Source organism: Orcinus orca, chromosome 12 (genome assembly GCF_937001465.1).
Source record: "Orcinus orca chromosome 12, mOrcOrc1.1, whole genome shotgun sequence".
NCBI lineage: Eukaryota > Metazoa > Chordata > Mammalia > Artiodactyla > Delphinidae > Orcinus > Orcinus orca.
Window position 1 is genome coordinate 71352264 of NC_064570.1, and position 23878 is coordinate 71376141.

The 23878-nt window shown below is 38.6% G+C and overlaps 2 protein-coding genes across 16 annotated transcripts in view; one reads left to right on the top strand and one right to left on the bottom strand.

The window, feature by feature from the left end:
- The window catches only part of PGM3 (phosphoglucomutase 3), a 26328-nt gene extending 16392 nt beyond the window's left edge, over positions 1–9936 (top strand). For 3 of the 4 annotated variants that reach the window (XM_033428540.2, XM_004270082.3, XM_033428542.2), the window contains exons 8-13: positions 1395–1478; positions 3988–4086; positions 5616–5732; positions 6656–6778; positions 7599–7772; positions 8778–9936. In XM_033428540.2, coding sequence (XP_033284431.1) covers positions 1395–1478; positions 3988–4086; positions 5616–5732; positions 6656–6778; positions 7599–7772; positions 8778–8867 — 687 coding nt within the window. In that variant the 3' untranslated portion in view covers positions 8868–9936. The remainder of the gene's footprint in view (positions 1–1394; positions 1479–3987; positions 4087–5615; positions 5733–6655; positions 6779–7598; positions 7773–8777) is intronic. The other variant, XM_033428541.2, reaches the window with a different exon arrangement.
- The window catches only part of DOP1A (DOP1 leucine zipper like protein A), a 111331-nt gene continuing 96386 nt past the window's right edge, over positions 8934–23878 (bottom strand). For 5 of the 12 annotated variants that reach the window (XM_049695323.1, XM_049695326.1, XM_049695324.1 and 2 more), the window contains 13 exons: positions 22896–22962; positions 22598–22742; positions 22351–22430; positions 21398–21507; positions 20988–21137; positions 20779–20840; positions 19136–19288; positions 17896–18032; positions 16950–17005; positions 15867–16031; positions 12949–13078; positions 12096–12152; positions 8934–10315 (listed from right to left, as the gene is read on the bottom strand). In XM_049695323.1, coding sequence (XP_049551280.1) covers positions 10010–10315; positions 12096–12152; positions 12949–13078; positions 15867–16031; positions 16950–17005; positions 17896–18032; positions 19136–19288; positions 20779–20840; positions 20988–21137; positions 21398–21507; positions 22351–22430; positions 22598–22742; positions 22896–22962 — 1618 coding nt within the window. In that variant the 3' untranslated portion in view covers positions 8934–10009. Of the gene's footprint in view, positions 10316–12095; positions 12153–12948; positions 13079–15866; positions 16032–16949; positions 17006–17895; positions 18033–19135; positions 19289–20778; positions 20841–20987; positions 21138–21397; positions 21508–22350; positions 22431–22597; positions 22743–22895; positions 22963–23878 lie in introns of those variants that run through there. The other 7 variants (XM_049695327.1, XM_049695329.1, XM_049695330.1 and 4 more) reach the window with 4 other exon arrangements.

Here is a 23878-nt window from a genome sequence, read left to right on the forward strand (position 1 = left end):
GTCTTTTCTTTTCTTAAAAACAATTTATTTTATTTATTTATTTTGGCTGCATTGGGTCTTTGTTGCTGCACGCGGGCTTTCTCTAGTTGCCGTGAGCGGGGGCTACTCTTTGTTGCGGTGCGCAGGCGTCTCATTGCGGTGGCTTCTCGTTGCGTGCAGAGCACAGGCTCTAGGCGTGTGGGCTTCAGTAGTTGTGGCACACGGGCTCAGTAGTTGTGGCTCCAGGGCTCTAGAGCGCAGGTTCAGTAGTTGTGGCACGTGGGTTTAGTTGCTCCACGGCATGTGGGATCTTCCCGGACCAGGGCTCAAACCTGTGTCCCCTGCATTGGCAGGCGGATTCTTAACCACTGCGCCACCAGGGAAGCCCAGTCTTTTCTTTTTCATACTGGCAAAAAGTTTCATGATTTGCAGCTTTACGAAGTTTTGGTTTCTTCACAACTGATATTTTAATGAGGGTTCCACGAACATCATTCCCCAGAGCCTCAAGTTTAAATAGAAAATCTCCTCCTCTGAGGGGTTTATTTACTACGATTATGATAAGCTTAGTAACATGAGATTTATTTTGTTATGCTCTTTTGGAAATCTCAGGTTAGCTGTAAGTATAAAATGTAATGATAATTATCACAATCGGGAAAATGTGTACTTTAAGAATTCAGTGTATACTTTTATTAAAAACGAAAGAGAAAGAGATCAAGAAACCACAGGTTTCTTTGAAAAGGATTCCTTAGCAAACAAGATGTCCTTCATAGGCGAATAAACTGTGGTCCATCCAGACAATGGAATATTATTCAGCAGTGAAGGAAAAAAGAAAAAAAAAAGATGTATCAAGCCATGAAAAGACGTGGAGGAAATTTGAACACGTTACTAAGTGAAGGAAGCCAATCTGAGAAGGCTGTGTATTTTAGTATGAGTCCAACTGTATGATATTCTGCAAAAAAATCCCGCAGAGACCGTGGAGACAGTTAAAAGATCAGTGGTTGCAAGGGGCTGGGGGGAAGTGGGTGCTGAGGGATGAAGAGGTGGAGCACGAGGCGAAAACACTGTATATGATACTGTAGAGAGGGAGACGTGTCCTTATACATTTGTCCAAGCCCGCAGAATATACAGCACTAAGGGTGAATCCTGATACAAACCATGGAGTAACAGAAACGAAATCAGGTGATTTAAAAAAAAAAAAAAGGATTCCTTGTACAGTTGCTTTAAATAATGCTCAAAAGTATTTTATCTTTTTTTCTGGCATACATGTAAATTTTTGGTGAGTTGTTTATTGCATAAAACTAAGGCACAGCTGATCTGGCTGATAATTTTGTCATCCTTTAGAACTCTGATTATAGGTTTGCTTTTGTAGGGTCTTTACTTTTGATGGCAAGGTAATTGTCCTTGTTTTTGTCCAGATTGGAGACAGTTTGAGTCTTGGTGTCGTACAAACTGCATATGCCAATGGAAGTTCAACACGCTACCTGGAAGAAGTTATGAAGGTATTGAAACATTTCCATTTTCTGGTAGCTTCTTCATCATTATCTTCTATTGTAAGATGCTTCTGTGAGGAAAATAATGCCCTCACAAAAATAAATAGGTTGAAGTGCACGAAGCTGAGCTGTTGTCTACTTAAGGATAAATAGAAATCAAAAATAAGAAAAAGTTCAATTGTCCCTAATGCAAAAAGGGAAAGAGACTTTCCTCCCTTTTTTTTCTGAGAGTATTTCTTTTAGAAAACTTACAATTTTTTTCTCTGTCCTTTTGAAATTAATATCAACCTTTTTAGGTGAAATAGGCCAGTTTTACAGTTCAGAAGTGTTTACCATAAGGGCCTGGAGTCACCTCTTTGAAATATAAACGTCAAGGAAGATAGCATCCCATGCCTCAGCCTCCTGAGAGTTTCACCTAGCTACCACTTAGAGCCAGACACCTATCTTCTTGACAGAGAGAGATGAGAAGTTGTATTATTCCTTTGCAGAAGGGCAGTTAGCTAACACCAGTGGCCACTCCACTTATCGGGTAGATTTAGGACAAACTCCGTGTGACAGAAGGTACTGTGATGTCTTCCTAAGAAGTAGGCTTATTCAATAGATATATCGCCATGGGGTTTTGTAGCGGGGAACAGAGACTGGGCTCATCTCCTAACACAACAAGGAAAAGTGGGGATTTTGTAGCCAAGGAATAAGGTATGAGGGAGGGGTTGGTGCATGGGAAAGTACGAAGAGGGACGGGGGCGGCTAGGGGGGATTCTGGCTAAACCAACCTAACAGTTGTTTTGCTGAAGGCAGGCCTGGGTGATCAGATGCTACCGGGTAGGGACTTTGGTCAGATATTGAGGGTGGGGGATTCTGGCTGAAGTGAGTTAGCAAAAGATTCCTGATAAAATTGGGCTCTTGCAGACACGGCCAAGGACAGGACCTATTCAGGCTCAAAGGAGCCTCCCTCACGTTCGGTTGAGGAGAGATCTTGGTCACTAGCTATCTTTAGCTCTGCAAAAGGGTGGGATTTCTTCCTGTCTAGCCGTCTCTTAGCAGATTGCCTGAGATGTGCATCACAGTCTGGCTTAACGCTTACTCAGTAATAAAGCCTGTCTTATTCTTCTTCTGTGGAGATGTTTTCTGGATTGGTGGGAGATTTTGTTTCTGATTTTTTCCCCAGCATCCACCAGGTAGGTGACTAGCCTCTGTACCATGCTACCCGCTTTAAGAGTTAGAGGCTGCAGGGCCCAAGTTGGGTCTTTTTGCCTTTATTCTTTTTTTCCCTGGCTAGTGTAATATTTTCCAGCATTTGTGTATCCATTTTCAAATGTCTGCATTTTAGTAGTTTTTGTGGCCATTCTAGTGTTGTTAAAGCAGGAGTGACAAAGTCAGGTTCCTTTAGGATCTGGATGGGGGCAGTGAACGAAGCCAGCAGGCAGGCGAGGACTAGGAAGGTGTGCCAGGCCAGCTGCTGCCCCCTCTGGGCAGTCTTCAGGAGAAGCTGGAAGTCTGAATTGTTGTGTGAATTGCCTGCCTTTTAAGTCTTGGCAGCTGAGTCAGAATTTAAAAGAAACAGTGGGTAGTCCAAATAAAACACACCTGGAGGCTGCTGGTTTGTGCCCTAATTTAAATATATGGTCACAGTAAACTTACTCAAGGGACGCCAGCTGGGGCCCAGTTGCCTGCCTTTCATAGGGATTCTGTGTTAGGGTTATTTGAGTATTTTCTTAATTTCTGTCTCAAAACTTCCTTATAGTAAAATGCCCTGTTGAAGAAACAACATCAGAAGCTACTCCTTCTCAACACATTCTCTTATGGGTTGAATATTTTCAGCACTAGCCATTCCTGAGGTCCCCTGAATCCAGTTAAATGCCAGGCTCATTTGAGCTTGCTCTCTTTTGCAGTTTTGCTGCCGTCTTTCCTTAGCCATGCTTGTCTCGCAGATCCATCCAAGGCTTTCGCTACCCACTGTTCCTGTCCCAACCACCGTGATTTCTTACTGGGATTAGCCCTAGAAACCACCTAACCTGAGCCACGGCTTAGCAGACAGTGGCCTGTGGGCGACGTGCAGCTGGCCAGCTGTTTGTAGTGTTATTGTAATACAGCCGTGCTCGTTTGTTTTTCTATGGTCTGTGGCTGCTTTTGCACTACAGTGGCAGAATCGAGCGATTGTGACAGAGACCACATGGCCTGCAAAGCCTGAAATATTAGTTATCTGGCTCTTTATAGTAAAAGCTTGCAGACCCCCGCTCTAAGCCATTCTCCACACTGTAGCTACACGGAGCTTTCAGAAACAATTATATCATGTCACTCCCCAACTTGGGATCTTTCATTATCTTGTAAGGGACCTCTCACACTCTCACCCTGCTTTCCTCACTCCCCCGCAGTGACACTTAACACAGTATTTCAGTTGCTTAGCTGTCTTCCTCACTGACTAAGCTCCGGAAGCTTTGTTCCCTGGGATGAGAGGTACACAGTGAGTATCTGCTGACTGGATAACTGCTGTTGTTTCTTTAAACGTGTGTTACAGGTACCTGTCTATTGTACTAAAACTGGTGTAAAACACCTGCATCACAAGGCTCAGGAATTTGACATTGGAGTTTATTTTGAAGCCAACGGGCATGGCACAGTAAGTTCTCGTAAGCAGTGGCATCTGGCTTTAGCTGGCGCCTCTCTCCAGTGATGGACTTCTGTATCTGGGTAGTAATAGGTAATATTCCACTTTGTTGAAATGATTGGGATGGTGATAGAATAAGATTTAGTTAATATATTATTATGTTCTGTGAAACTATGGCTCTTTTAGGTTATAATGATCTTCGAGTGTGAAGAGAGAATACTAATTTGTTCCTATAATATAGTTTTTTCAGAAACATGGCAGTTCTTAATTTTCCTACAACCAGACGGTCTATACATCCCATTTAAAATATTTTCCTTCAACTGGCCATACGTGGCAAAAGGAAAGTTCAGTAGCTGTGGTGAATTGAAAAGTGTTGGAAAGGTTGAGAGTTAAGTTACTAGCAACTAAAAATGAGTTTAAAGTAATTAGAATTGGCATATAAAGTTTTTTATGGCTCTTAGCAGAGAAAATTTTAAAGGTTTGAGATATAATTTGCGTATCATAACATTCACTATTTTAACGTATATTAATAGGTCTTTAGCATATTCATAACGTTCAGAATATTTCTTTATTAAATGTTTTTTTATACGTAGCCTCATTTCATAAATGGACTTGAAGTGGCTAACAGAAAATTTTATCTAGGTCAAATAATTTTCATTAATTCAAAATTGGCTTCTAGAGGCCATGAATATGAGAAGAAAAATGAGTTCCTAGAAAATGCAATTAAAATATAACTTCAGTGATCTAATGCAGGGGTTGGTAAATGATTTTGAAGGGCAGATAGATAGATAGTAAATATTTTAGTCTTCACAGGCCATAAGGTATGTCGCATCTGCTCAGGTCTCCTGGTGGAGGGTAAATGAATGGAAATGGCCGTGGTTCCACAAAACAAGTGACCAGTGTGCATCTTAGTTTACCAGCAAACTTCTTTGTATATCATCAAGTGGCTGAATGTAGTGTAGCTCTTCCTCTTTAGTGTTGGGCCTCCGAAGGCACTAAAATCATGCATGGGCGAGGCAATTCAGAAGGGCAGGAATCCTGAGCAACATGATGTTTACTATACTAAACATCATGGCACTGTTTGCCATAATGTAATATATAAGATGAACCTCTTTTCTACTTTTGCTTAGTAGGACAAGAAAACTGTACTAATTGCAGTGAGTTATATTCTTCAAAGTAAAATGGATACAGATAAGGCTTAAGGAACCCTGGTTGCCCAGCACTGGTTCAGCTGGCTGAGGGCAACATCATAAACTCACCATGTGCATTCTCCTTTGCCAATGGGATATTTTATTTGTAATCTTTACATTTTGATAACCCAATTTTATAATCCATGAAGGAACTCCCCCCCACCCCCCTTGTAATATCTTCTGAGTTCTGATTTGGTCTTTTATACTAATTTCATACATTCTAAGGCTGCCATTTTCCCCTCAGTTTCTCCAGAGTCATGGAGAGTTTCAAAAGCAGTTTAGCTGGGATGATCGTACGTAAGACTGGGGCATGGATAGTGTTTTCTGATTTTTGTTATGCTTTGATTGTAGGTTCTATTTAGTAAAGCTGCTGAAATGAAGATAAAACAACTAGCAAAAGAATTAGAAGAAGATAAGAAAAGGAAAGCTGCTAAGATGCTTGAAAACGTGATTGACTTGTTTAACCAGGTCAGAACCGAGGGGGTGGTGGACTCTTGGTTACTTTTACATTATTCAGAAGGTGGACAGAATAACGTGCTGTATAAAACATCAGAGTGGAGAAGTTGTGGCGGCTTCCTTGCAACAATTTAGATTTATACTGAAATGCAGTGACAATGGTTATGTGCTTCATATTTTCAAGTAATGAGTAGCTTATAGCTGGAGTCAACAGATTCAGCTACTAAATGTATCTAAGCATATGTTTTGAAACCAGCCTTCTCAAGGGAATTCAGGAAAAATAGTCTCTGACAAGGCACATATGTGGGTCAGATTATTGGATTGGAGTGGAGAATATGGCAATGGAAGAGCAAAGTGTAGGTTAGCGGAAAGCAAAAGAACTAATATTTGAGGGTCCTGCACATATTGGGCACTTTCCATACCTCACTGTGTAATCCTTGCAGTAACAGAGGGAGAGGGGTCACTATAATTCCTGTTTTATAAATGAAGAAACAAAGACTTACTTAGAGCGACTCAGTGGCACAGTATGGATCCAACTTTAGGTGTGTCTTACCACCAAAGCTCCTATTTCTCCACTTTACCATGCATGAGGCCTTCCATCATCGTGGCAATAGTATCTCAAAAGGGATCAGTTGTAAGTAAAATTTTGAGTCATACAGTGTTAATGCTGGAACCTTAAGAGTTCGTTACACTTCACAGATGAGCAGGAAGATTAAAGGCAGGCTCGTCTCAGTATTCTTGGTAGACCTGTTACTGCTGTCTTCCATGGATACCTTTTTCCCTCGTTGTAGTTTGTATTTACCCCCGTCAGTTACCTGCATTGGGGGCGGGGGTGGGGTGGGGTGGGGAGGGCAGCCAGGACATGGCGATTAGTTTTCTGAGACAGAAGCTTTCATATCCACGCTCTGCTTGTATTCTGCTTCTGCATCTTGCAGGCAACTGGTGATGCTATTTCTGACATGCTGGTGATTGAGGCAATCTTGGCTCTGAAGGGCTTGACCGTACAGCAGTGGGACGCCCTCTATACAGATCTTCCAAACAGACAGCTCAAAGTTAAGGTGTGAGCGAGATTTTAAAATTACTTCTTTTCTGAAAATTAACTAAAACAATTGCATTCTGTAAATAGATACTGCATAGAAAAGACTATTTTCTCACATCTTTAAAAATTACAGAATCGCTCTTAACCATTCTATTGTTATTTAGAAGTATCTGGTTTCCAACTTTAGTATAAATGATATTATGTATCACTTTAAAAGATTTTATTATAAAAAATTTAAAAGATACATGTGTAGAGAGAACAGATTTCAACAAGTGCCCTCCATGTCCCTAATATTATTTGGAAGCGAGTCCTGGATAGCCTGTTGAGTGAACTGTAAATATTTCCTCTGCATTATTCTTGGTTTACAGAGTACTTCCAGAGGCTAGATGCTGACAGGTAGAATCTGTGGGCTGAAAGAGAATTTTTAAAGGCATTTCAGATAAATTGCTGGTTGATTTCTATACAGATTTATACCAGATTACACATTCACCAACAGAATTTTTGAAAGACAGAGATATGGAAGCCAGAGCTCACAGAAACGGCTGCCGATTGTTCAGATCAGTTTTTTCCGGAGATTCTTATGACCCTCTTTTTTAAGTACCTAAGATTATTTGATCAATGACAAGTCATACAGTACTTACTGGCCATTATTTTAGTAATAACTGTAATACAGTGTGGAAATCTCAGTGCTGTACTCTTTGTGGTACAGTAAGCTGAAATGTGGGCCTGTTCCTGTTGACATGAAATGGCCATAATCTTTTGGTGGGAATTAGGTTGAATGGGTTAAGCTTGTGAAAGGGAGTGTGATATGGTAACAAATGAGAAATGCTTGTGCTTAGGTTGCAGACAGGCAAGTTATTAGCACCACAGATGCCGAAAGACAAGCAGTTAAACCTCCAGGACTCCAGGAAGCCATCAATGAGCTGGTGAAGAAGTACAGGCTTTCTCGAGCTTTTGTCCGGCCCTCTGGTACCGAAGACATAGTCCGAGTCTATGCAGAAGCGGACTCGCAGGTAAGCTGGGACAATTCTATTGGAGGAATGTGCAGTGAGAGTCTAACATAGGTGGAGGAGGGCAGGCAGCAGGAGAGAAAACTATTTTAATGGTGTTGGAATCTCTAATGTGTGAGATTTATGGAGCCTTTTAGGTTATTTTCATCAGTAGTAGTTACACAGTTGAACAGAATTCCCCCAAATATTTTTCTTATAATTTATTCTAGATTTCCTGAAAGTGTCATATTTCTAACTGCTGCATGAATAACTAATAAATACCTAGTGTACTAAACCGTACTTAGTTTGACACATATTAAGCATATGCATCCTGAAGTGGAGTATACCTTTTTCCTTCATTTAAAAAACATCCTGTTGCTTTATGAAAATAGCTGGTTAGTTCAAGTCCATTTCTAAATCAACTGGTACCGTCATCCATACTGCTTGAAATTCATCTTTGTCTCTGGACTTTTCAATTTGTTTTTCAAAATATTTCCTTTAAATGACACCTTGCTCTGTGCCTCTGTTTTCTTGATAGGGTCAAAGACTTAAAAGTGTTTGCTCAGCTGAGGCAGTTAGAGTGGGGTGACTAGGTAAATAGCTCTCAGAAGGAGGTATTTACCGTTAACTTATACAGTAGCTTTTCTGCAGAAGCTTAGGCCGTCCCAGAATATACTGAATAAATATCCCTAGTGGATGAGGATGGGGCCTTAAGAGTTGCTTACTCTTTAGGCTGCTTGTGGCCTTCTGGCCTTTAAGGACTAGGTTCTATTGAATTTATTCAGAGCTTTAGCATGATAATCAAAGCAGCTTATAAAATTAGTTAACTAGGAACTTACCCGATTTAGAAGACTGACTTGTTTTCCATTTATCTGAGGGTCTTGTAATTTGTTACTGAAAGATGAAAAAAAGTTCTCATTTGAATATTTGTTAGTGAATCAGAATCAGAAAGCTGCCTCCCCTAAAGTTGCAAGTAACCTGGTAGATGCTGTGTCTTTCTCATCTAATATCCTTTCATGTAATTTGCAGGAAAATGCGGACAGCCTTGCATATGAAGTGAGCTTGGCAGTATTTCAGCTGGCTGGAGGGATTGGAGAAAGACCTCAACCAGGTTTCTGAGGACAATTTTTATATTTTTTAGAAACTAGACTTTTAAAAACTTTTTACAGGATAATAGTACTGCCATTACTGTGACAGGCTCAAACACATAATCATAAATGTTTAGTCTGTACCTTACTGGATTATTTCTAGATCTGATTATTTTTCTTAAACAAACACTACGAGAATCATTCTTTAGAAATGGGTAAGCCCTTATACTTGTTAAAATTTAGTTTTTTTAAAAACTGAAATTTACCCCTAATATCAATCACACTAATGTAAACTATTGGAGCTTAAGTATATGATTCAGTCATTAACTTTATAATATATGCAAGGAAAAATTCATGAAGGCTGCTAGAAAATTAAACTTTATTTATTACCAATTCCATGTGATGTCTTTTCCGTCATTGTCACCTCAGTCATTTTGCAGTACTAATACTCACCATTGTTAATACAAACGCGAGGAGGTTGGAGAAGACTTCATATAACCAATTTTTTCATAGCAGAGTCTCCAGAACAATTCTTAGATGACTTACCTCTCTTCAGTTAACATCACCAGGAATTTAGAGTTGTGACTGTGGAGGCTGTATACACCTGTACTCCGTACCGAGGTTGAGATGCTCGTGCTACACTTACAAGGAAGGATGTGTGGCCCAGGCTTCAATTATTCATTACTCCTCTTAGTGAAGGTATGTGGGAGAAGGTATGTGGGAGAAACGAGTTGTAATACATTACCAAGCCTCTGACAGAGAAGTGATGGCTTTCTGATACTAGAATGTGGGTTAATAAGGTAAAGAAAAAAAATCCCCAACCAATCTAAATTAAACAAAGCCTGAAACCAATAGAAAAAATGTGCAGTGTGTATTTGGCAGGTTTAAGACAACTCAGGACAGTAAAACAATGGACCATAATGGACTATTTATGTATATATAGATCTCTCTTAGGCACCATAATCAATATGCGCCCGTAATATTTAAGCTTGATTCAGGCCACAGTCAGACATTCGTTCTTATTTACAAATATTTAAATTAAATACAACCTGAAACGTGTTTCGTTACATACAAAAAAAAAAAAAGAAAACAAAAAGAAACTATACAACTCAGAGCAATGTTTGTTTTAAATAATTACATTTACATTTAAACTAAATGGAACCACTATGTTGCTCAAGTTTTTATCACCCCTTCCAGAAAATCTTTTTCTACCATCTCTTCTATTTTTTGCCTGGCTTTGCTGGAAAATGGTTTGTGGTTTTCCAGCTTCATGTCCTTGCTCGGGAAGGTGTTTGAGTAGAGGACGGGGCTCCCTGAGTGTCCTGCGCATCGGCTGGTGACTTTGCTGTTGAAGACTTGGCTGAGCACGTTGAAGAATGGCAGGAGCTGCTCAAGGCTGCGCACCGTGCAGACGGTGAGCAGCAAGTGCCCCGGCTCCCAGCCCAGCGCTCTCCCTGAGTTGTCCTCCTCCGGGTTTTTCTGCAGAAAACAAAAAGGCGATTGTTCCCAACAGACGATGCAGTATGTGAGGAAACTTAAAAGAATATAAAGATCAGCAAACAGAGTTAAGAAATGAATACAAGTGATGACATTAAGTCTCCATTCCAGACTTGCTAAAATGTTTGCTTCTAACTGAGGCCTTCTGGTGCCAATTATTAATTGTACATTGAGGGTCTAACACTTTAGTAATATTTTCCAACTTGAATGCACAAGTAAGCTTAGTTATTAGCTGAATTAGTTTTGCATAGGGACTGTCAAATCCAAAAGTTCATGTTGTGCTTTGCATATACTCAAAAAGCTCCCAGATTTCTGGATCCCCACCAATGTATCCGAGGACTAGGTCAAAATGACTGAAGAAGGGACAGAGAGTCTTACACATTTCACTACCAGCAAGTCAGTCAATTACCTTGTGGCCAAATGGCTTAAACTTGCCACAAGACAGCAGCAGAGTCCACAGTGAATCATTACTATCAGCACAGAGAAAGGAAAGGAACTCCCAGGAGAGACCCTGCCATGCGCTTCTGTGTTGTGCTAAACCACATGGGAGCAAAGCTGGACCTGGAGTCAGAATAACGCCAGGGTCAGGGCCCTGGCTCTGCCGCTTGCTTACTGTGGGTGTCCTGGGCAAGTACAGAACAGTTCCTCACTTATAAGATGGGGCGATGAAGAGAATGTATGTGAAAACTCTTGTCAACTGCATTAACACGACAATTTACGTACTTCAAGTAGCTACTTTGAGATGCCAGCTAAACTGTACACACACAGCTGTAGACATTGGTCTATCTAGAGAAAGTTCTGAGAGAACTGAAGATGTCTGAACTGGGGCAGAATCATAGATTTGAAAACACACTGAGTAAAGATAATGAAGACAAACAATGAATTAGAGAGAAAAAACTATCAAGTGGGACTTAGGAAGCAGAATTATAGTCTGTCATATTTGTTAACAAATGGAGTTTGCCTTCTAAGATGAGATGTTGCTGAGAAACTTGCATTGTTTTAATATCACTAGTTTCCTAGTGGAGAAAACATGCAAAATCCAGCTTATTTTCTTGTGTGTGCTTACAATGTTTGCTTATTTTAAAATAAAATCCTGTTTTAAATCTGTTTTCCTTTCTCAGAAGTCTACAGGAGCAAACAAGAAAAAAAGATCATCTAGTTCTTTATCTATGGCCAAATTTAAAAAAAAAAAGGAAAAAGAAAAAACAGCTATTAGTTTATTTCTTAGTACGAAACCGCTTTCCTTTCTCTCACCTAATAACACTGGCTTTAATGACGGTCCGGGACTGATGACCACTCCACCGTCAGTCCCCTGAGTCAGAGTGCAATTCAATAGTCACGAAAGGGTCTACAGAGATGCATTTACTCTGAGGGGAAACGAGTAATATGCTTGAACCCTCTACATAGCTGATTTTCAAATGTAAGGAAGCTATGATGTAACCTTTTGTTTATATCCTTGTCAAGATGCACCTTTAAGAGGACTTTTACTAAGCTCTTGACCAAGAACAGTGCACTTGTTTTATAGTGTTTCTGCTTTTCTTAATCAGAGCTACACCACCTCCTCAATAATAAAATTAACAAGTCAAACATGTTTCCATATGAACTATTTCTCCTTTCACTGCAACAGTCTACACTTAAAGACTTCCTTCCTGTTTACCTCTCTTGTCCTGTTGAAAGCCAGACCTGGGTTTGTGTCTCAAGATTTGGTCCAGAGGTGGCAGCTTTTGCTGCCATACCACAAGCATCAAAAAGCCACCCTCACCTGATGCTTGGCCATCTCCAGTCCCTCCAATGTCACTGTCTTAAAGTCCTCCTCGTCCTGTGGAAGGAAAGAGGAGAGCTCATAGCCTTTGCTCCAGTGAAAAGTGGGCTTGGCCATGAAGACCTTGTTTAAGGTGTTTTGGATGGGAAAATGCTTTCCAATCAAAACATTTTTATATTCTGTGGGACAAGTGTTGTGCAAAAGACTGTCATGTTTATTCCTTAGATAAGGGAGGAGTTTTATAAAAACTGTCATTACTAATGAAATGCAGGGATGACAAAGTACGTGTGCCTATAATCACATTGCTTCCGGATTCGTTGTCATGATTATTTTTTCCAACCCTGCAATATCAACATGAAAGTACCCAAGTGCTCTCCTAAACTCTGGACTCAACTTTCATCTCTTCTTTTACTTATTAGTCCCTAAAGAAACAACTTGATTTGAAATCAAGTTCCGCATGTCCTTCAAGGACACTGTCCTCCATTCCATCTCTGGAGTGTGTGGAATGTGGTTTAGGAGCTGCTGCCTGAATAGGAGACCCCAGAAGAGTGGAAAATTTCTGAGCACTCAAAGCACATATTACAAACTAGGGCTCGCAAAACAACCCAGATCGTCCCCAGATTGTACAATTTATTTTTGAAATTTTCTGAATGCAAGGAAAAGATGACAAAAGGTTTGTAACAGAGGCCTACTGATGAACGTAAGAAACTCACTACTATTTTCTTGGGTAAAGATCTGTAATTAATTAGCCTGACGCACAGTGGAAGATGCACATAAGATACGATATAAGTATATTTTACAAATTTTATCTTCTTACACTTAACAAAAACAAATTTTAAAAAGAATGCAGTACCTTTGCCCTTTTCCGAAGAAGCTTTGCAAGTCGTACTACATAAGGTTTAAATTCTCGTTGATGTATGCCCTGCCTTCTCACTTCCAAACCGGAATCATCTGAGGCTTCTGGAATAAAGGCCCATCGGTACCTACATGTAGGAGAATGACACCAATATTGGTAAGATGCACGCTGTGCCATCTAAGACAAGGCCACATAAATCCCGTAGACACATCATGACCCCACCACTTACACAGATTCACATACCAGCTGTGCCACTTGTAGCCCTGTCACCGTGGGCATGTTTCTTAACCTGAGCCTTTACCAGTAAATAGGGACAATATTAACTACTTCATAGAGTTGAAATGAGTACATGAACATTTGTAACGAACAAATGAAATTTGGAAAGTACTCAACACCATTTTTTCCATGAGCACAACACAAGTAACTTGACAAATGTATCCATGCTCATTCATTACTATATAGATAAAAATCTCCAACATTTATTTTAAATTTTGTCTTTAATAAGTAAAATTAATATCTGTCCATGGAAAAAACTCAAACAGTATAAAAGGGCAAACCAAAGAAAGGTAGTCCCCTTCCCACCACAGGCTCCACCAATACTGCCAGTTTCGTATATACCCATTCAGAGTTTTATTATGCATAAAAGAGCACACAGTCACACAAGCAACCCTCTCCTCTTTTAATAAATAAAATGATTGCTGCTTATTTTAATTACACATCTTGGAGATAACATCATATAAAACAGCATCCTTTTTAACAGTTACATAGTACTCCAGTGCTGGAAGGTACTGATTCAACCAGTCTCCTAGACTGTCCGATTTCTAGCTATTACAAATAGTGCCATAATGGATACGCTTACGTAACTGCTGACTTTTATGCGTGTCCAAGAGGACGGTGAGTGGAGAAACCCTCGGATACAGCAGAATTACGGGCCTAATGAGAATCCGTATTTTGAATTTTGGTAAATATAAACCTCTGGAGAAAAATTAGACAATATCAATGTACTCTTCCAACAAGAGTAAGAATGTCTCTATTGTTAAGGGTAAAAGAAGTACACTTTTAGATCTTCAGCATTCTGATAGTTATTAGCAACTTTAATTGGGATTTCTCTTATGAGTATCACTGAGCACCTTTTCGTATGTTTTACGAGCCATTCCTTTTCTCTGAACTATTTGTTAATCCTGTCATTGGCCCATTTTTCTGTTGTGTTATCCATTTTTACATATTAAGCAAGTTAGACTTGGTCATATACATTGTAAATATCTTTTCCCAACTCGATGCTGCCTTTCAATCTTTATGGTATTTTTTAGTCACAGAGACTAAAAATTGTATGTAACTAAATTATGAAATATTTTAAACTTTTGAAAATCATGCTCAGAAAGATACTACCCTTTCAAGATTATTAAATTCTCCATGTTATCTTTTATTACCTTATAGATTTTTTGAAAAGACAGTAGTTAAAAGAAAAAAAACTGTAGTTGATATTACAGCATTTTTCTCTCTTTTCTGATTCTTGACAAGTAAAGAGGATAAACTCATTTTGCTTCTCATCACAGAAGCTGAAAGGTCACTGCTGTAAGCATAACACTCTCCCTAGAGCATGAAGACTGTAGTTTCTGTTACCTCTGTGAACATAAACATCCTAGTTAATTTTGGCCACTTTCCTACAATTCTGCTTAGTATCCTTTTCTGAACTTCTTCAGGAGTGACAACAGTTTAACAGACACCCAACCACTGAAATTCATTAAGAAGTGGATATATATGGTTTTCAAATGGAAAAACAAAATTAAAGGAACTGGAATAAATGTAAAAAAATTTCTAGTTCTTACCATTAAATTTAATGAAAAGTAAGCTTGTGCAACAGAAATTTTTAGAGATTTAAGTATATCCAAATACAGAAAAAAGATTCTGGTATCTTACTCTTTATCCTATTAATATTCCAATCCAGAAGAATAATATAACACAATTTTATATATTATATAAATACATATTTGATCATGTGGATAAATTCTCAAATTAGCTACATAGTGATAAAGCAATCATATAGTTTGCCTATTATTTTAAAAATTTAAATATGAAAAATCATAATTAAATATTTTTGAGCACTTATGAACAAGGCATTTAACTTACATTAATTTTCTCCCTATTCCCCTCTGCCATTTCTAGTTCAATTCACTATCATCTGAAAGAAGAGCCTCCTTGTTTCCAGTCTTGCCCACCTCCCATCCTTTCTCCAAACTACATAGCCAAAGTAAAATTTCTAAAACACAAGACTGATAACATCACTTCACTCCTTAAAATTCATGCTTCAGCGGCTTCCCACTGTCCTTAGTTAAAGTCCAAGTTCTCGAATATAGCTTGTAAGTCATGTAACTCGGGCCCTTTCCAGCCTCATATCTCAATATGCTGCTCCAGCAATACTGATCTTTCAGACACACTGCAGACACACCAGGGCCATTCCAACCTCTAAGTCTTCACCCCTGCTTCCCCCAACCATCACCCCACCTCCTCAGTGTAAAACTCCCCTCAGGCCTGCTCTGACCCCTAGAGCTCAGAGGGGTCTCCGCTGTGTGGCCTCACAGCATCCTGCACAGGTGCTCTCAGAACACCCATGGTGTGTTAACGGCACGTCTCCTACACTGGACTTGAAGCTCTTAAGTCATGTATCCGGCTGCCTCACGTGTGCTGCCTACTCAACTTGTTGACTGAATGACCTGTCAGTCTTAATATACCCACAACGGCCATTTCCGATACCTTCCAACAACTGTTGCCCTACCATCCTCCTGCCAAAACAATTACATTTTAATAAAAATTATGAATACTTCAACTTACACAAAAAAACTTTATCTTAGATGTCACCAACCAAAGCAAATGCATTTCAAAAATACCCATTTAATATCCTTAATTTTACTTACATCTGAAACTGAGGAAGATTTTCGGAGGGCAATGCCAGAGCCAGATCCAAAAATTTGCAAGCAGAAAGATAGAGGTTTAACCACCGCTGGCTGTTATATGAAGTAGAAAAGCCATTACCTCCTGTGTAGGTTGTCTCCAGACCAGCCACAGAGGGGCCTGAAGTCCTATAAGCAGGAGACAGTGCTGTCAGCAGCTGGACCCACTTACTCACAGGTAATTCCTGGAAAATCTCAAAGTGCCAGCTAATATTTTTCATAATCATTCTGATAAATGTACCAGTAATCGGTAAGCAAGTTCATGACTAAATTAATATTACTGTTCTCAAATCAAAAATTAATTTTTCTTCTTTAAATTTTAAGAATGTAAAAATAGTAGAGAATAACTTGTTATACTCGAGAAGTATAAAAATACAAGCTGTAAATTCAGGAGGCCTCCCTACTACCCAGTGTCCTTCTGCAAGGATGGTGGGAGGGAAACTTTCTATAATAATCAACACAGTTATTAGTATAGGGGATTCTCTTTTATAAACCTAGTATTAAAGAAGAGTAAAATATATTTAAGACACACAGTGTTAAAGGAACTTTTTAATTTATAAACTTATTTGTACAAAAATTCCTAAATAAAAATAAATTATATTTAGCCACATATTAATAAACTGCTTCTGCTAAAAATAACCCCAAATTTTGGTACATTAAATGGAGATCATCCTGGAAGATATGGACATTTGTATACCTTAGTTACAGGTTATCTGCCATAATAGGTTTTGCTGAATGTTTTAGGAAAAAGATCTGACCTACTAAAACCAATACTGCTCACATAGCTGAAACAGTATTGCTTTAAACTAAATTTGTGTCTAGAGGCCAAAGGCCACTCATGTTGATAGTTTAATTCAGTCTAAAATACCTAAGGAATACATGTAACTGTATTATATCCAAATATGATCAATTGGATAATAACAGACTAAATACACAAAGTGTTCAGATAAAATAGTGTCTATACCCTCCTAGTTGTAAAGTAACGTTCTGGATGATTTTAGGATACTACACACTGACAAGACTAAATCAAAATGAATTACATATTACCGTGAAATGTCTTCATCAGCAGTGAGTTCCTGCTCCATCAGTAAAAATACCTGTACCTGAAGACCATGGAAAAAAGTGTCAAATGTTTATTTAAACCTTCTTTCAAGTTATCTTTAGGCTATATTTTCATTAATCCAAATACAGATTTTAGGATACAACTTTAGGATCTTTAAATTATACTTAGTTTCCAAAAGTAAAACTGAAAATTCAGCACAGAGCCTTGCTACTAATTTGGCAGAGGTGAGACGAAAGCATGGTCTTATTTGGTGATTATGGAACAGAGATACAGTTATTAAAAAAGGAAAAAATATTAAAGCCAATTTCTTTGTGGGGAAGTTATAATGCTGGGTTTTCGGAGTTACAGATTCCCGTCCCTTTCCTTTCTCATCTCTTTCCCCAGCTCCCCACGTTGTTCAGATGAGGGCGACAGGGTATGGTTTGGGAGGGGAACGGATGGGTGTAGTGGGACTTAGGAAGGTTTTACTGTTTGGGGGTTTACAAAATCTTGTCAAAGTCTCTCTGAAGCAGCTTACCTGGGTAAGTGCTGCACTTCAAGAGTGATACATGCCCTATGTCAGGCCATCTAAATCTAGCTAAACCATCTCTAATCACTCTCAAGGTGGTGCTGCCAAAGGCAGGAACCAGGCCTGGCAGCCATGACAAAGTTAAAACTCTGGTGTAGTTGAGAATGAACTAAACCAGATCAGACGAGGTCATGATTCGCAAGGAGCTAGTAATTGCTAATGTTGCATATTTCAAAGTTTAAGCTGTATGGAGACAGAATCTGACTTGTTTTACTATTTTCATCTGTACAAATTTTCAGTAACAGGCTTAACTAGAGTTCAGTTCTCTTCCAAGATTAGTTTTTATCCGGTAAGCATGTTGATGCTTGTCACATTGTTTTATAATTTAGATTTATTACCTAATTGAATTAAAATTAACTCACAAGTTCTGTGATCATGGTAGGCCAGAGTGAGGTAAGGTGTTGTGGAGACATTCTTAAAAGTAACACTCTGAAGAACAGGAACACTTGAGAGTGAAGAGTTGGCACCTGGGGCAAACGGAGACTCTCAACCAATCTCTCTGAAAGAAATACAGTATATTTTCAATACCAAAATAGAATCATTTTCATATAAACTTTTCTATATAATCTAGTTCAGTACTTCTCAAACTATGATGATCAACGTTTTAAATAATTTCCAGTCTGCTGCAGATTGATACTTTCATAAAATATAATAAAAACGAATTACCAGAAAAAATCAAATTAAAAAAAGATAAATACAATGCCATGTTCTTATTACTAGATTCAACAGATTCTATCACATTGCTGTAAAGGCTTACGATGCTTACTCTACATTTCTGAACGTATCATGGATGGAATAACAGACTGATACTGGTCCATGGACCACACTTTGAGTAGCACCAATCTAGTCGATTTAAAAAAAAAAATCACAGGACAAATAGTGTGCATGTTGCACACTGGACATTAGGTATAAAGGGTCAGAAAAGGAGGAGTCACTTATCTTCTGAGAGAGAAATAATCTCAGTAAAGAGATGACAACTGTCATCCCCAACCCCATCCCCGCACAGCCTGCTGAGGCTGGCTACTGCACAAGCACACTGACTCAGCAGCAAACAATACTGCCTGGGGCAAGCTCACTCCCATCATGGAGCCATCTGGTGGCACAGGTTGATGACTGCCCTGATACCCTTCAGGACACAGAGAGCCACCAAACCCATTTGATGAAGGTTATCAAGAGCCTTATACAACCCCAACCCTGGCCCCAAACTCTAGATCTCCACCTACTTCTAGCTAAAATAGAGGCTACGCCTCTATTTCAGACCCCTCCTTTAAAGGTGTATAACCTCTCATCCACAACAAAAGAACCCCACTAATATGCCTGTCTGCAGTAAAACAGTCTTACACCTCATTCTCAAACATGAATTCCTAGGAAATTTGACCCAAACAATAAAATGGAGACCATGTTGAGGCAAGTCCTATAAACTCAGTGTTTGATTTCTTTTACATACTGGTGATAATTTTTGTCGTTTCAACAGAACAAATTTCTAATTCAACATTCTCCATCTACCAACGCTTGGTATATTTCACCCCAACTTACAACTTACGGAAGGTAATTTCTAAGGAAACAAAAAATTTGGAAAATAAACAGTTTTCCACTATTTACCTTGTATATCTGGAAGATATTTCTGATACTGGTCAATTTCACTGCTAAAAATAGCAAATGCTAATCTCTTCAGAAGCATGGCTCTCTGCTCTAGCTCCACATCACGGTTTGCAAAGAGATTAAGTGAACTGCTCTGAGCTACAGCTACACGAGCTGGAAGAAAAAAAAAAAAGCAAGTGAGAGGCTGTGATATAGTCATCAGACGATTTGAGAAAAGATGATTCTGTTTTTTGTTTTTAAGACAGTCTAGACCCTATGACATCCAGGAGAGAGGACCTCAGGGTAGAGGACTTGGGACTCCTCTCTGAGGCAGAAGGACTGGCAAACAGATCTAGCATATACAAGCCAGAAGACCAAGGGGTGGGAATTGCAATGTGGAGAGAGAAAAAAATTTAGAACTGTAGGTTTCAGAAGGTAAAATCACTAACAATGCCATTTTATAAAACCCTTTATTATTTTAGGCCATCTGCCGAAATCCTTCTCATTGCTTTAAAAATTTCTGGCCTGGCCAGGCCTAGCCTACCCAGCTCTCCGTCCTCATGTCTCGTACTCGCCCCCATTCCCTCTTCTGCAGGCACACTGTCTTGCTTGCTCTTCCTTGAATTCACCGAGCTTGTTCCTACCCTGAGACCTTTATTATTTTTGTCCCTTATCCCCGGAATACTCTGTCCCTAGGCCTTCTCGTGGTTGGTTTCTCTAGTTTCACATCAAATATGAGCTCTTGAGCTGTTATTTAAAATCTATCGTATCACCCTATTTCCTTCACAACTTCTTACCTACTGTCTGAAATAATCTTATCTGTTGGATTAAGGTGAGCATAATGCCTGGCCCATTTTGTGTCTTTTAATAAATAACTGTTAAATAGATGAATCTGAACCTTAAAACAAACCTGTGAAGATTAGAGAGAATACGGTGTCCCTTTTCCAGAGGGGGAAACTACAGCTTGGGTTAAGAACTGACAAGAAATTCTACAGATTCATCCAACTTCACTGCTATTTAAGGTCATTAGTTTAATAACTTTCAAACTTTTAGAACACCTTTTTTTTCCAGATTAGATACTATGAGGAAGCCTAATATATAAGCCAGTAAGATAGAGAAGAAGTGGTGCAGAGAGCGATTCTGGCCTTTCTGGCCCCTCACTTTCTTCCTTCCAAGAAGATAAACACAGCCCCAGGACTCTTTTTTGGCCGAGCCATGCAGCGTGTGGGATCTTAGTTCCCAGACCAGGGATTGAACTCGTGCCCCCTGCAGCGGAAGCTCGGAATCTTAACCACCGGACCGCCAGGGAAGTCCCCAGAGCCCCAGGATTTAGAGGGAGTTGTTTGCTAGGTTTGTTCCTATTGCTGCCTTTCTAAGCCTCCCTACATGTCAGTCTTTTTGTTCAGTGATTACTTATTGAGTGCCATGTTCTATGTTATGTGCCGAGGAAACAGTTTGGAGACAAATTTGACATGGCCAAATAGTTTTACTTATTATTTATCAACTATGTTGTCCTTTTTAAGTTTTAACATTATGTTCCTATCGGGTACTAAGTATAAGTTGACAAAGAGCTAATTCAACAGTTTCTAGAAAAGAGCAAAGTAAATACGAATGGATCCTGTATAGGAAAGACACTGCTTAGGTTGTCACCCCACAATACTCACTCATCAAATCTCTAAATGTCGTCTTATCATGTGTCATCAGATTGTCCATAATTGCTCTCCAACTGAAAGAGACAAGGATTATGATATGTAAATAAGATTTTGTTGTTGTTTATTATTATTAAAAAAGTGTTCTACTTTGCAGATGGTAGTTGATTTCAACAGACTTTGTGAGGTGCATTATCATGTTGAATAGAAGCAAGGTGACTTACTGATTAACACAAGAGGCATCCATCTGAAAGAAGCTGGGATCCATAAAGAGGTCAAAGGCTTCTTTTTTCCAAGCTCTCCGTGTGTACTGATACCCACTAAGGCTGCTAAGCAGCTGGACACAGGCTCGATAACTAGGGGCATTATGTGCACTAGGAGGAAGGAAAACCACTTTAACCTGTATGTTGTAACTTTAATCACCATATTACGTTATACCTAAGTGGTCACATTTACCTAAAGCACTGATGGGAAATAGAAAGCACTATAAGAGAAATAATTTTTTTTTATCACGATAATTCAAGGTAAAAATAAAGTCATTTTGTGGTAATTCCAAAAATGGCAATAAAGGAACACAATTTATTTTTAACAGAGTATGAGTTAACTAACACATCTAGTTAAATAGTAATAGTACCTGTGATTTCGGAGGTAGGGCACAACATAATGCATGATATTTACAAGTAAAGGAATAACCCGTTCTTTTTCATCACTGTAGAAAACCATATCCAAAAGATGAGCCAAAACCTAAAAAAACGTTAAGAGATGAAATGGAACGTATAATCTGAGAGCTAAAACTGACAGCACTTAGAGGTGGTTTTCAGTCTGTAAGAAAATCTAGAATACCTTAAAATTAGAAAAACCTAAAATCAAATCTCCCTAAGCCATTTTTACATGAATGGTTTCTGCCACAATGGTTTTCTCCGTTATAACTACAGGATATAAATATGGGCAAATTTTACTATTTCTAACCAAGACAGGGAAGACGAGAAAAAGAGAGGTTAAGAACCTTCCAATGTGACAGTGAGTAAACAGCAAATTTAAGACTAGAAACTCAGTATTCCCTTCCCCTGACTGGGTTACGAGGTGGCCTGGGAAAAACCCGACCACATGAATTGAGCTGCAACTCTGTCAGTCTGGTCTTAGTCACACTGTGCTCATCTCTCTCTGTAACCACATCTGTGAAGGGGAAACAAAAATGCCCTGATGACAGGGTATAAAAGAGAGCATGTCAGAGGATGTATATAAAACTGTTTGGTAAACTGTAAATGCTTTGTAGTGGCAAGCATCATTATACCACCTCCACCCTTCCCTACCACACTGTGAAACAAAAGCACTTATCATTTTTAAAAAGTACACTTCTAAAAAACAGTGCATGGGGGGGAGCAATATCTAAAGTTATTATCACTAATATTTAACAAACTACTAACCTGGATACAAAGTCAAAACTTTATTTTACGTAGTGATTTCTTAAAATACAAAACAGTTTTTCAAATTAAAATCTTCTCTGTAAGAATTACTTGCTAATATTTAATTGTGAAACTGTCTACTTGAAAGTTCATGTGAAAAAAACCGATAATGTTTATTTACCTCAGAGAGTAATGTCAATGCATGGACACTATATACAGAAGGAGTTATGTTTGAGGTTTCCATTGCAGGTGATAACATATCTAAGTAAGAGAAAAGACAGGTAAAGATATGGTTAGGTTTTTTTCCCCGCTGAAAAAAGCTAAACACAAGAAAAGAGATGATTTTACTGTACTTACAGTGCTGACTGCAATAAATTCTTAGTGAATAGATGCCTACAAATATAAACTTAAATGTCTGCGATCAATACCTTCAACATCAGATTCCAAATTGGTTCCATCTACCATTATTTTGGGAGAAGGTTTAACTTCAAGATTTCGCCGCAGCCATGTTGTCTGTTCCAAAGAAGAACCCGCGATTGCACCGATCGCATCCACTATTTTATGAGTCACATCCTGAAGAAACAAGGATAACCCATTATATCTATGTATGTACACAGGCGCACATACAAAACTTCACAGATGATCTTATCTGACTTCCCCATTTTAGACTTGAAGTACTGAGAAACACAGAGTTTGGGCAACAGCTCTCAATTCAGAATGACTTACCTGGAGGTCTCTTTGGTCTTTTTTATTTTCCAAACTAGGGTTTTTCATAATAAACTCATTCAAAACCCTAAAAGGACCAAAGAAAAAAACAAACAGGAAATATTAGTATAAAGAAAATGATGCAATCTAATTTTTCACAGTGAGCAAGTGGTTTTGTGGCCTGAATTTCTATTTTATGTGTTTAATGAATGTGTGTATATATGGATATCCTATGACTCAGGTGAAACGTATAAACATATGCATGAAAGACCTGTACAAGGATGTCTATAACAGCATTATTTGTAAAATCCAAAACAGGAAAGAACCCAAATGTCCAGCAACAGAAGAGATAAATTGTGGCATATTCATACAATGAAACACCAAACAGCAATGAAAAGGAATAAATTATAGCTACATGAAATTACGTGGATAAATTTTATAAACATATGTTGTGTGAAAGAAGTAGACACAAAAGAAAATATATATAATTATTATTCAAAACAAGACAAAATTTATCTGTGTTGTTAGAAGTCAGAACAGCGGTTTATCTTGGGGTGAAGGGAAAGGACAGTAATTGGGAGGGGACCTGAGGGGACATATGATGTCTTATTTCTTAATTTAGGTTTGTGGTTGAACAGTTGGTATATTCACTTCATAATAGCTTGTGGAGTTGTATGTGTTTTATACATCAACAAAAAATTTTAAAAATACCCCAAATTCCACCAATCTTAAATTGTAATATAAAAATGGTTTCTTGTGTGTGTGTGAGTGTGTATAGTAGACAGGTATAAAAGATTAAAAATACTTCATGAATGGAAAAAAATCCATTTCCATTGTTTGCTAAAATTCCACTCAATATTTACCTTGACTTGCTTTTATTAAGGTAAATTATATGTATAATTATTTCCAAACTAATATGAAAAGTGATATTGAAGAGCAATCATATCAATTTCTATTTTATAATTAGGAATTTTTAAAGGATCAGTGGAATGGCTGGGGGAAAA